This window comes from Ursus arctos, unplaced genomic scaffold (genome assembly GCF_023065955.2).
Source record: "Ursus arctos isolate Adak ecotype North America unplaced genomic scaffold, UrsArc2.0 scaffold_2, whole genome shotgun sequence".
In the NCBI taxonomy this organism is placed as follows: domain Eukaryota; kingdom Metazoa; phylum Chordata; class Mammalia; order Carnivora; family Ursidae; genus Ursus; species Ursus arctos.
The window spans coordinates 98,359,320-98,371,637 of record NW_026622874.1 but is presented as its reverse complement, the minus strand read 5'-3'; the positions used below and the strand labels follow the sequence as shown (position 1 = coordinate 98,371,637).

Here is a 12,318-nt window from a genome sequence, read left to right as displayed (position 1 = left end):
AAGCCCTCACTCCAAGCCCTTTCCCCTAGAATCATGTTTCCCAGCAGTCTCTCTAAAACCATCATCAGAAAATAGCTCAGGCTCCCCTGGCTGGCGTCTGGTTGACTCTGGCTCTTTTCGGTCGTAGTATTACTAATAATAACAGTAATGAGCACATAAGAACAATAACGAGTTCCTGATATGCACCAGGTCCTCTGCGACCCTGGCTGAAGGCAGGGACACCAGTTAGGAGCTGAGGGTAGGACAGTAGCCCAGCCCAACCCGGGGCCTTGGCACATAGGAGGTCCTCAGTAAATGACAGTCCGGTGAAGGTGCCAGGGACAAGGAGGCAGATTCCAGAAACTGCGGGTGGATAGGCTGCAGAGAGTTATGGGTGATTTCCCGTGGAAGGAAGGGAAGTGCAAGAAGAAACGAGTGGTCTGTCTCAGCCTTGTGCTATCTGGGAGGAACCGTTCCATCAAGGAGGCCGGGCCCCAACACTGGCACTTTAATCCACGAGACCCCGGCTTCCTTTTTGCAGAATTGGCCTGAAAGTCATCCAGCGGAACACACGCAAATTCCTGGAGCTGCGTTTCTGGGGCTGGTGGAAGCTCTACAACAAGGTAGGTCTCGGGGGGCCAGCCTGCTGCTGCCGGGGGGCCTGGGTGGAGGTGCCTCTCGGGGGTGGGAGGCCACAGGATCCTGCAGGGACAGTCCAAAAATGAGACGGAGGACTCTAGCCTCCTTCCAGACAGGGGCGAATTCCTCTCTGAGGGACAATCACAGTGTGTCTTCCCGCCTCATCTCATCCCTCAAAATAACGTCTCCTTAGGATGGAGAGCCTCCCCCAACAGACACTACGGAAAGGGGGCTTGGTTATCAGCGCCTCCCCCTGGGCATGTTGAGGCATCTTCAACTCCTTTAGTGAAGTCCTCACCTTTGGAGCTTGGAGTGACCTCAGGAAATCACGGGGTCTGACCTCCCAGTTCTCAGGTTCTTCTGAGACAGCAGAGAGGGCAGTGAGTCAGCCAGGTGGTGGGGCCGCAGGACCCCAAGTGGCCAGCCTGCGCTTAACCAATGCAGGAGGCCGTGAGCCGTCCTCCTGATGCAGGTGGAATCATAGTGGGTGACGGTGTCCCTGCCTCTGGCCCCCGTTCAGGGGGAACACAGTGCTGGGCACCAGAGGAGGCTGGACACAGGGCTGCCACATTCAGGAGCTGGGAGGATGGTGTTGTCTCAAGGGGCAGCCAGGTGGAGGGGCGGGTCCTCTCCCTGTCCCTGCAGCCCCCATGGCTCATGCAGAAGCTTCTATCCCTTCTCCGTGGGAAAGCGATTTCTAAAACAGTGCTGGCCACAGGTTCGGAGGAAGGATAGTAAGTTCTGCAACCCCAAAGGCACCCGCACACAGGCCAGCCCCCTCGAGGGCCTGAGATCGCAAGGGAGTCCAGATGAGTATTTCTCAGAGTTCAGTCATCGCTGCTAACTTCCCCACCTGTTCTGTGACGGACCTTCTTTCCTTACGTCAACTCACATTTTTATTTTGAACTTTTTATTTTAAAAGGAAATTTTTTTATCCTTATCTGCTTTAATTTCATCCTAAGCAAGCCTTATCCACAAAATGGTGGATCACAAAATGGATTTGACAAGTTCTTTTCTGTTCTTAAAAATTATTTTTAAAAATTATTTATTCATTCTTATTCTTAAAGTTACTTTTAAAGTAACTATGTAACGATGAATATCAGAGGGTTTCTATGCGATGCTAAATCTATCTCATCTGTCCCCTTGGTATTTGTGTTGCCCTCTGGGAAGTTGCAGACCCACAGCCTTTAAGATTCTTTCAGGCAGAGGGGCGCCTGGGTGGCACAGCGGTTAAGCGTCTGCCTTCGGCTCAGGGCGTGATCCCGGCGTTCTGGGATCGAGCCCCACATCAGGCTCCTCCCCTATGAGGCTGCTTCTTCCTCTCCCACTCCCCCTGCTTGTGTTCCCTCTCTCGCTGGCTGTCTCTATCTCTGTCAAATAAATAAATAAAACCTTTTTAAAAAAAAATGATTCAGGTAGAAAAAAAAAAAGATTCTTTCAGGCAGGACACCAGTGGTCACAGATGAGGAGACAAAGCCTGGAAACCTCCCAGTTCTTTACTAGAAAGTAAAACCACTAACTAAACACGGCAGAACAAGGTCCTGTTCCAATGAGTAAAAAAGTAAAATAAAATAAAAATCCTTTACTTTTACTTTTTAATTAAGCTCTAATCTTATTTAGCCAGATAGGATGAGTCGATGGGAAAAAAACAAAACAAAACAACACGCTGTGGGAGGCTCTCACTCATAGTTGTGTGTTACGTGGACCTGCCACCGTGGCATCCCAGGTCCCCACAGCCCAGGCTGGCAATGAGGCTTCCCTGTCATCTTCCAAGAGAAGTGATGCGTTCTCCCAAACCCATCTCCACAGGATGGGCATTTCCCTCCAGAGAAATGCATCCATTGACCAGGAAAAAACCCAAGGGCCTGTCCCGCCAAGCTCTCCTCGGAGCTCTAGGAACAGGAAGGCCGGAGGGAGATTTTCGAGGGGCTCAAGGTCTAGCAGGGCAGAGGACAGGTGGAGGGAGTTGATGGACCCAGGCACTCTTGAAGGGTAAGAAGGGCCAAAGCACGGAGATGTCCGGATGGGCACAGTGGGCGCAGAAGGGCAGGTGCTCCTGGCCGAGGGACAAAGCAGGCCCAGCCCTACAGAGCCCGGAGCAAGAGGGGCAGAGGCCACGAGGGAGGACGTACCAGCTGAGCTGGAGCGCGGTGAGCAAGGGTGGGTCGTGGGAGGCCTGGAAGACCACGTAGGGGAGCAGATGAAAGAAGTAAGTGAGAGAGACAGAGACACGGAGAATATACACAAGACACAGAGATAGACAGAAAGAGACAGAGAGAGGGAGGAATCAGTAAGGGAGAAAGGCAAGGGAAACCAGAGCTCGAATTCAGCCAGGGCTCCCAAGCACACACAATTTGTAGAACGATGTAAGCACTGGGCGAGGCTAGATGCCAAGGAACACCGAACTTGGTGTGTCATAGGATCAAAGAGCCCCTGAGGATTGGTCCTGAGCAAGGACGGGCCTTCTCTGTGGAGGCTAGGGACGCTTTAGGGCATCTCCTCACAGCTGCAGCCAGAGCTGCTTTCCACCCCAAACGGGTGTGGTCCCGTCTGAGGCAGAGCCCCCGAAGCCCATCACCGAGCCCCCGGCAAAGCCCATCCCCCTAACACAGTATGGTGTTGCTCACCACTCAGGTCAAGCCGCTCCTGAATGTGGCCCGGCAAGAGGAGGAGATGAAGGCCAAGGAGGAGGAGCTGAGGAACGCCATGTCCAAGACACAGGAGCTGATAAGCAGGGTAAAGGAGCTGGAGGAGAAGATGGCCACGCTCAGCCAGGAGAAGAACGACCTCACCATCCAGCTACAGGCCGTATGTGGGCCCCTGGAAGGGAGTGGAGGAGGGGATGGGAGCTGGGGGCCCTGGCAACTATCAGGATCCCCAGGGTCACTGAGAGTCAGACCCAGGGAGGGAGGGAGAGCCTTCTGAGAAGCCGTGTGCGAGTGAGATCACAGCGATAAAAGAACCACCATTGATAGAAGCACCTTCATGGGCTCTACCCCCTTATGCCTCACAGCCACGATTTCCCTTATTGTGCAGACAAAAACTGAATTTCAGTAATGTTATGCCATGAACCATAAGTCACACAGCTGGTCTGGCTCGACTGTGTGGCCAGTTGTCGTCTTACAGCACTGACCCCCCGCCCTCAGGGAGACCCCAGTGGACACCCAGGTTGTCCCTCTTCTGTGCCTTCCTGTCTGCTTGACCTTTGACAACCCCACCCTCCTCTGAATATCGCTTCCCTCATCCCTAACTGTAGCTTGTGGTAACATCTGCCTGGCTTGCCCCTCAGGGTTGTTATAAGGAGGAACCATGGACGGGAAATGGTTTGTTAACACAAAAGTGCTGAATCAGCGTTGGGAGCTCTCTGGGTGGGCAGCCCAGGCCCCACTGACAGATGGAGGAATAGGCACGTCCGGGCTCAGCAGATGCGAGGGCAGAGCCTGCGGTACCCAGTGCTGTGCAGCCCGAGTGTCCTCCATTCTCCTGGACCACCTCTGCTAAAACCTTAACTGGGATCTTGTGAAAATGCAGGTTTAAATGTAGCAGGTGTGAGGCCTGAGACTCGGCATCCGACCCAGCTCGCAGGTGATGCGGCTGGTGGTCTGGGGACAGCACGGCTGGACGATGTTTTGTCACACACATCACACGGGGCTCAGAGCTCATGCCTGGACCCTTCTAGGATCCCTTTGACTGGTGCTCTTTCTTCCGCCAGGAGCAAGAGAACCTGATAGATGCCGAGGAGCGTCTGACCCAGATGATGAAGACCAAAATGGAGCTGGAGAGCCAGATCTCGGACATGCGGGAGCGGCTGGAGGAAGAGGAGGGCACAGCGGCCTCCCTGAGCGCCACCAAGCGCAAGCTGGAGGGGGAGATGAGCGACCTCAAGCGGGACCTGGAGGGCCTTGAGACCACACTGGCCAAGACGGAGAAGGAGAAGCAGGTGAGGAGACCCTGGAGCCTGACCGCTCTCCTCACCAGAACAGGGAAGCCCGTGGGGCTCACACCTGGAGTCCCCACTGTAGCACTGCGCAGGACCCTCGCCACCAGCCACGTGGGGCTAGTAACTCACCTTGATGCGATTTAAAATGTGGTTCCTCTGTTGAGCTAGCTGCATTCTGAGTGCTCAGTAGGCACATGTGGCCAGTGCTACCACGTCGGATCCGCAAGTCTGGTGGGGCCCGAGGTCTACTCTCTAAGATACTGCTGACACCTGAGGACCGGGCTTTGAATAGCAAAGGCCTGAACTGGTGGCTCTCGCTGCCCCCCTCACCCTAAGATTCTGACTCGGTTGGCTGGAGTGTGCCCGGGGTGTTCCATTTCTCAGGCTTCCAAGTGACTCTGGACAGCGGCCAAGCTGCAGAGCCCCTCTCTTGGAACAAGTGCCTCCCCCAAGGGTGTTCCCAGCCTTAAGGGCCTGTCTCTCTCTCTCCTGCCCCCATTTCCAGGCCCTGGATCACAAGGTCCGCACCCTGACTGGGGACCTCTCGCTCCGGGAAGACTCCATCGCCAAGCTCCAGAAGGAGAAGAGGGCCCTGGAGGAGCTGCACCAGGTAGGTACCACCGGCTTGCGCTGGGGAGAGCAGGTGGAGCTTGGAGACTGGAGACCTGGGTTCAAATCTCGGCTTTGCTGCCCCTGAGCTGGGGGCACAGAGTCTCCCAAAATTTCAGTTTCCTCATCGGTGAAGTGGGCATTGTTATGTCTTATTGCTGTCCTCCCAGGTTTGTTGTAAGTGGGGTGACCCTGTAATTTATCACCCAAACTAAGCCAGTCTGAGAGTCCCTGGTGTGCTGGAAGGTATGGTCCCCAGAGTCATCAGGATGAGGTGGGGTGCACAGAAGTGCCCTGTGAGTGACGCACCAGGGAACCCTGATACATCTCGGCAACAAAGGGCATGAGCTCTTGTCATGGGAAGGCCCACTCGAGTGTTACGGGCTCAGGTCCTAAACGCAGAGCCAGCTCTGACCAGCCACCAGGGCTGACCGTGGCACAGACCACTTCATAGCTCTGGAGACACAGGTACAACGAGCAAGTTGAGGCCCAGAGCCGGACGGTGGACCCCCATTGCCATGTTTGCCAATACCACGAACGCACAACACATCCCCCGAGGACCTCTCTCTGCTGCCTCTGGAAATACTTCCCCTTAGACTGTGACTCTCAACCATTTCAAACCCAGAGCCCCCTTTTATAGCAAATACGGTCAAGTCTCATTATTCGAGGTAGTCACGTTCTATAAAGTCACCATGAACACTGAATTAGCAAACACTGAATGTCAGCTTTAAGGGGAAATAGGGGGTTAGGTTCCACCAAGCCTCTGGTCACATTTTTGTGAACCAATCAATACATAATACATATTAATGACAATCAACACGTTGCCTTGTTTTATGTATGTCTCTGTTGAAAGACACTATTTGGTCCATATTGTGGATTCCTGAACATTGAGCTCACAGTCAACAGCCCTGTATCTCATGCCTGAACAAAACCTATCTGACACACACATTTCCTCTGTGAGGCACCTCACAGCCTTCTAGAGCTTCGGGACAATAGACGGCATGGCAGACCGTGCATGGGGCCGCTTCATACAGCAAAATCACCAAAACAAAAGCACCAAAATGTAAAAGCCATGGCACTGCATAGACTCTGGAAAAGGACCCTTGTTTGCAGTATAAACGGAGACGAGAAGGCAGGGCTCCATCTCATCTGACCGCAGCTGGGAATGTGCACCCGGCCGGGACTCCAATGTTTCCCTGCTCTGCGCATGTCTGCGAACGACCGTGAAAGCACCACAAGTATTGATTTGGGATTACAAATAAATTTTAGCTAGTAGGTAAACCGGCAAATCGATAACCCGCAAACAATGAGCATAGACTGTATTTTGGAAGCCTCTCTTACTATCCTAAAATGAAAATTATTAAACTAATATGTAACTTTGAAAAAAATCAATAGCGTTCCCTTCTTCTTCAGGGGGAAATGAATGGAATGTAATTTGTAATAAATAATGGGGCGTCCGCGTGTCAAAGCTCACACAGATCCACTAGAAGAGGTCGTGAGCAGTAGGCCGCCCGCCCGAGCCTGCCTAGGTGGCTGCGGATGGGCACGGAGGGTGTGCTGGGACGCAGATAGTGAAGCGTGGCTGCTGTCCGTGACGCGAGTTTACAAAATGGTGATGAACTCTCAGGGAAATTTTGACAATAACGAACCTTCTCTCAGTTTTCATGGTAGATCATTCTTTAAAAAATGTAGTCTACACTAAATGAAAAGAAAATGGCTGAGTTATATGGAAAGTGGTGCTGGGTGCTCGGTTCAGAAGAGTCTAATTGTCTGGCTTATGTGACTGCCTGGGTGGGGCATCAAGTGTATGGACTGCAGGATTCTTCGTGGTGCTGGACTGCCCAGAGCAAGGCAAGGTGCCCAGCATCCCCGGAGCCACCCGCTAAGTGCCGGTGGGGCCCCCATCGTGGTGACAACCAAAAGCCCCCCACAGATTTCCGACACGCCGCAAGGAGAATCAGAGCCCCACTGATGGGTGAGGGCCCACGTGCAGCTAACAGGTGCTCGGGGCTGCTCCCCACCTCACCTGGCACCAGGGGCAGGGTCTCAGTAGCTGCCCACTGAGCTCAGAAGTGATGGCAGAGAACCAGGTCTGTTCAGCTGCTCCCACATGGCTCGTGGGACACACGTGTATATCTTTCCCTCCAGAAAACCCTCGACGACCTGCAAGCTGAGGAGGACAAGGTGAACCACCTGACCAAGACCAACAGCAAGCTCAGCACCCAGATCCATGAGGTAATGCCCTGCTGCTGGGGCCAATGCTATAGCTCAAGGGCCGGGTCCAGCTGGGGCACAGCGTCCTCAGATGCATTTGGGGTACGGACTGACTCACGCCCTGGGGAAGTGAGGGTCTCTCTGAGGCTACAGCAAAGCAACCAGGCCCAATCTGGTTCCTCATCACATTCTGGCCTCAGACTCACCCTCCACCCCTACTTTCTCTTGTTTTTCTTGTTTCTGCAGCTGGAGGATAACTGGGAGCAAGAAAAGAAAATCCGGGCAGAGGTGGAAAAGGCTCGTCGCAAAGCTGAGAGTGACCTGAAGATGACCATTGACAATCTCAATGAGATGGAAAGGTCCAAGATAGACCTCGAGGAGGTGGTGAAAAAGTATGCCCTTGCAGGCATTCCTTCTGCCCATAACAACATTAGCAGTATCTAGCACTTCCTGGATGGTGCCAGGTGCCGGGCACTGTGCTGAGGGCTCCATGTGCATTAATGCATGTCCCCAGCACCCGCTATGTGCCAGGCTCTGTACGCAGCACAGAGGATGCATAGAGGGGGGAGTAGGCGCTGCCCGTGCACAGGGAGCTCCCAGGCTCACACAGGGCCTGTTGGGCACTGGAAAGGGGACTGGTACTAAGCAAGGCACCTGTCCCAAAAGGCAGGGAGTCTTCATAGAAACCCATAAGCTGGACTTTCAAAGATCACAAGGAGTTGAGGGGCTATTTTCTCAGTATTGCTCTGGCAATAACAGGGGAGACAGGTGGAGCAGAGAAACACTGGAAGCAGGAAAGCAATGGGAAGGCTACTGCAACAGTCCGGGTGTAAACCTGAACTAAGCTAGAGGCTGAGGGGATGGAGGTGAGGAGTCAGACAAGGAAAGCTCCCGCGGAGTGGAATTTGGACAATGCATCTTGGAGGAGCATTTTGCTAAGGCAGTTTCACAGCACCACGGACTGCTAGGAGGGTGGGCAGCTCGCTCTGCATCTCGGCACGTTTTGTCTGTGGCACGGCCAGCCAGGGGGTGCACGGGACCTTGACCATCCTGCCCATCCACTTGGCCTCTGGCGTCTTAGTTCTCACATGTGGCTCCTTGACGTACGGAACCCACATGTCAGAAGGAGACACCCTTTCATGGAAAGTTTTTAGAGGAAAATTTTCCCTAAAAAGGCAAAGCATCCAGGTGATTCTGGAGCCCCTAGAATGTGAGCTGTGCCAGAGCAGTGATGTCTGTCTGGTTCATTCACTGATGTGTCCCCAGAACCCCAAACATCTGGCACATAGTAGATATTCAATAAACTTCTACCAAATTAGGAAGTGCATGAGTGAATGAATAAGCAGCTGGAAAGCGTGTGCAGCAAATTCTGGGCTCTGCAGGGTGAGACCTTCTGGGCGTCACCCCAGACTGCCAGGCACTGGGGGATGAGTGGGTTTCAGCAAGTTCCACGCCTCCTCCAGCAGCCCAGGTTGTTTCCTCGCCAGTGGCTGATCTCCCCTCAGAGCTCTTCTCTCAGGAGAGCAAACCTTCTCTTGCAGGAGGGATATGGAAATCAATTCTGTCAACTCTAAATATGAGGATGAGCAGTCTCTGAATTCCACACTCCAGCGGAAACTAAAGGAACACCAGGTGTGTCCAGGACTGAGAGCACAGAGCTCTCCTTCTGAAATGCACTTCCAGGCACCTTTGCTCCCATCAGCTGCTTGGCCACCTGGGTTTCCCGAGGAGCAAGACTGCCCCCGAGTCCTTGAGACTGATCCATGTTCACCTCACACCAGCTTTGAGTCAAAGCCCCTACAATGATTACAGACCGTGGAGGTCTGCCCCTGTTCCCTCCCTGACCTTGTCACCTGGCCTGCCCCCACCACATACCCCAGCCTCCCTCCTGCCTCAGGGCCATTGCACACACTCTCTGTGCCGTTTCCCTCTGCTTTTGACGGTGTCCATCATACACTCAGCAACTTGCCATCATTTCCATACTAAAAGACCAAGTGGGTAAGTTTGTAACTTCACCCGGAAGAGATAACCCCCCTTTGCTTATTTGTCTGCTAGGCCCGAATTGAGGAGCTGGAGGAAGAACTGGAAGCTGAGCGGGCAATGAGAGCCAAGGTAAATGAAATACTTCCGCACTTCCGGAGTCTGAGGACCCAGTGCCAGCCACAATCCAACCGTAAGCAGACACTCCACTCAGGAAAGCAAGAGGACAGGTTTCCAGTTGAAAAGGCCTCGTTGATTCTCGAGCTGTGCACCAGGCACGGTGCTACATGAGCAATATTAATTATGATGTAAGATGCTAAGATACTATTTCTGGTGTGAGTCCAGGGAGAGGAGGCTAGTTCTGCCCGGGGCAGGTAGAGGAGGCAACATTAGCCTGGGGACGCGGAGACTGAATGCAACAGACTGACACCGGCAAGAACTTCTAGGCAAAGGGAAGAAATAGCACCTCTCTGCCCAGTTACAAAGAATGGAAGGAGTCTTTAGGGTGGGGTCCTGCGGAGGCTGAGGCCAGAAAGCTGGTGGGAGATGAATCCTCACACACCTGAACTCCAGATTCAGCCAAACCCGGCCGGGGGTAGGAAACCCGGCCGGGGGTGGTGTCCTTCTGCACTTCCACCCAGTGCAGAAGGACACGGGCATCCTTCACTGAGCATGTGGGGTGGCAGGCAGAGGGCAGAACTCCCCAAGTGCAGGCCCCCAGCCTCACAGACACCATGCAGTCACTGTAGTCTTTACCAGAGAAGAGACCGGGGCGCCTGCACGTCTCCCGTCATGGTCATTTGATCTTCCCCAGGTGGAGAAACAACGCAGTGACCTGTCCCGGGACCTCGAAGACCTCAGTGACAGGCTGGAAGAAGCTGGGGGAGCCACATCTGCTCAGGTATCATCCTCAGGGGACCAGGAACCCCAATTCCGACCAGCCTGCAGAGAGAAAAAAAATCGCTGGATGATGAGCAGTGGGGAAAAGACCAGTTAGTTCTTGCTGAATTTCTGGGACTAACATGAGGAGAAAACAATAATAAAGAAGAGGCAAGAGAGGGGCTGGTTTGGTCCCCTTTCTGCTGGGGCTCCTTAGCTCAGTGGTGTTGACTGAAGCAGCACTGGACTGAAGGCATAGGGCAGGTGTTGTAAGATTCGTGTTTATAGAAAATGTGAGCTGCAGTGAGGCCAGCAGATCAGGAAAGGATTGCCACTAAAGAGACAGTCTGTGACGGCTCCCAAGAAGAGGGGCATGCCGTGCAGGGCCACACGGGGAGGCACCAAGGTCAGCGGGAGGCAAGGGCAAGGGGAAATTGTAGGCGAGAGCCTTTACTGTGGTTTGTGAGGAAGGAATGGGGGAGGCAGAGTAAGCAGGCTTAGGATGGGCTAGTTTGGATCATTTCAGCAGGCTCTAGGGCACAAAGGCTGTCCCTAGTTGTCTGGTACCTGGCCATGGGGGTACTGAAGGCAGGTTAGGCTGGCTGAGAGTGTGAGAACCCCATAGAGGAGGGGCTGGAGGTATGGGCTCTAGAGTGGTTGCTTTGCATTGGAAATCCAGTTGTCTGCTATCTCTAGGAGTTAGCTAACCCTGGGGAGGGGCTGTCCTTCCAGGGTCAGCAAAGCCCCAGATGTCCAAGCATCAGAATACAGAAAATGAAGACATGGTTAATACAGCGGGGTGACCCCACACTCCCAGGGCTGGAATCCAAGCCGAGCCTCTGGTGTGGAATGCATCTTCCTCTAATTCACATAAAGGCATCATGGAGACTGGCAGAAGCCACTTGAAACTCTCCTTCTAATTCTGTGTAGTCAGGGCTCTTACAACTTCGGACCCTGGGTCAGAGCTGAGAGCAGGAATGTGGACGGCGTCCCTTAGCACTGGAAGGCTCCCTGGACTCCACGTCCCATCCCCTCACCATTTTGGCCACAGTCTGCTCGCTGTGGAGGGGCCTGCTGAGCTGGTGCCCAGCTGTGGTCAGGGTCCCAGGAGGACAGGCAGTAAGAAGGGATGACGTCTAGCAATGCAGGGCAAGTTAAGGGAACAACAGGATTTGGGGCACCAGAGGGATGGGAGGAGGCGGGGTCATGGGGCTATGTGACATGGGGAGCCACAGAGCAGGGGCTGCCTGTGGGGCTCCTTCTGGAGGCTCAAGGGGAGTGTGTCCCAGGCCTCTCTCCTGGCTGCTGGTGGGTTGCCGGCAATCTCTGGTCTTCCCTGCTTATAGCTGCCTCACTCCAATCCCTGCCTCCGTGGTCATGTGGCCTCCTTCTTCTATGTCTCCCTGGATCCAAATATCTCTCCTCTTACAAGGACAACCCGCCATTGGGTTAGGGCCCTCCCTAATCCAGTTATGACATTTTAACTTGTTTATATCTGCGAAGACCCTATTTCCAAATAAGGTCACATTCACAGGTATCTGGGGTTAAGAATTGGTTGAGCTTATCTTTTTACAAGGCACCGTTCAAGGCACAATGCTATCTAAATGAATCTGGTGGGCAATCCTCCCAGAGGCTCAGGATGGATATTTCCATCAAGACATCCTATCAGTGGGGTGCAGAAATAGCAGGGGACCGCTGAGCACATGGACAGTGTCCGCCCTCAGGCCGCCAGTGCCGGTCAGTTCTGCTAAGCTCCGCTTCTCCTCTCTCCCAGATTGAGCAGAACCGCAAGCGGGAGGCGGAGCTGCTAAAGCTGAGGCGGGAGCTGGAGGAGGCGGCCCTGCAGAGCGAGGCAGCGGCCTCCACGCTGCGCAAGAAGCACACGGACTCCATGGCCGAGCTGACAGAGCACGTGGAGAACCTGCAGAGGGTCAAGTCCAAGCTGGAGAAGGACAAGCAGGTCATGAAGGCTGAGATCGACGACCTCAATGCCAGCATGGAGACTGTGCAGAAGTCCAAGGTGAGGGAGGAACCCCGCAGAACCACAGGGGGGTGACCCAGCGTCCAGTCACTTCGCA

The 12,318-nt window shown here is 53.8% G+C and overlaps 1 protein-coding gene across 1 annotated transcript in view; it reads left to right on the top strand.

Annotated features, from left to right (window-relative positions):
- The window catches only part of LOC113267916 (myosin-16), a 60,922-nt gene that overhangs the window by 26,024 nt on the left and 22,580 nt on the right, over positions 1–12,318 (top strand). Inside the window, exons 20-29 of the mRNA XM_026516248.4 lie at positions 521–602; positions 3,253–3,426; positions 4,331–4,558; positions 5,064–5,168; positions 7,316–7,402; positions 7,628–7,773; positions 8,923–9,013; positions 9,437–9,493; positions 10,176–10,262; positions 12,015–12,260. Coding sequence (XP_026372033.1) covers positions 521–602; positions 3,253–3,426; positions 4,331–4,558; positions 5,064–5,168; positions 7,316–7,402; positions 7,628–7,773; positions 8,923–9,013; positions 9,437–9,493; positions 10,176–10,262; positions 12,015–12,260 — 1,303 coding nt within the window. The remainder of the gene's footprint in view (positions 1–520; positions 603–3,252; positions 3,427–4,330; positions 4,559–5,063; positions 5,169–7,315; positions 7,403–7,627; positions 7,774–8,922; positions 9,014–9,436; positions 9,494–10,175; positions 10,263–12,014; positions 12,261–12,318) is intronic.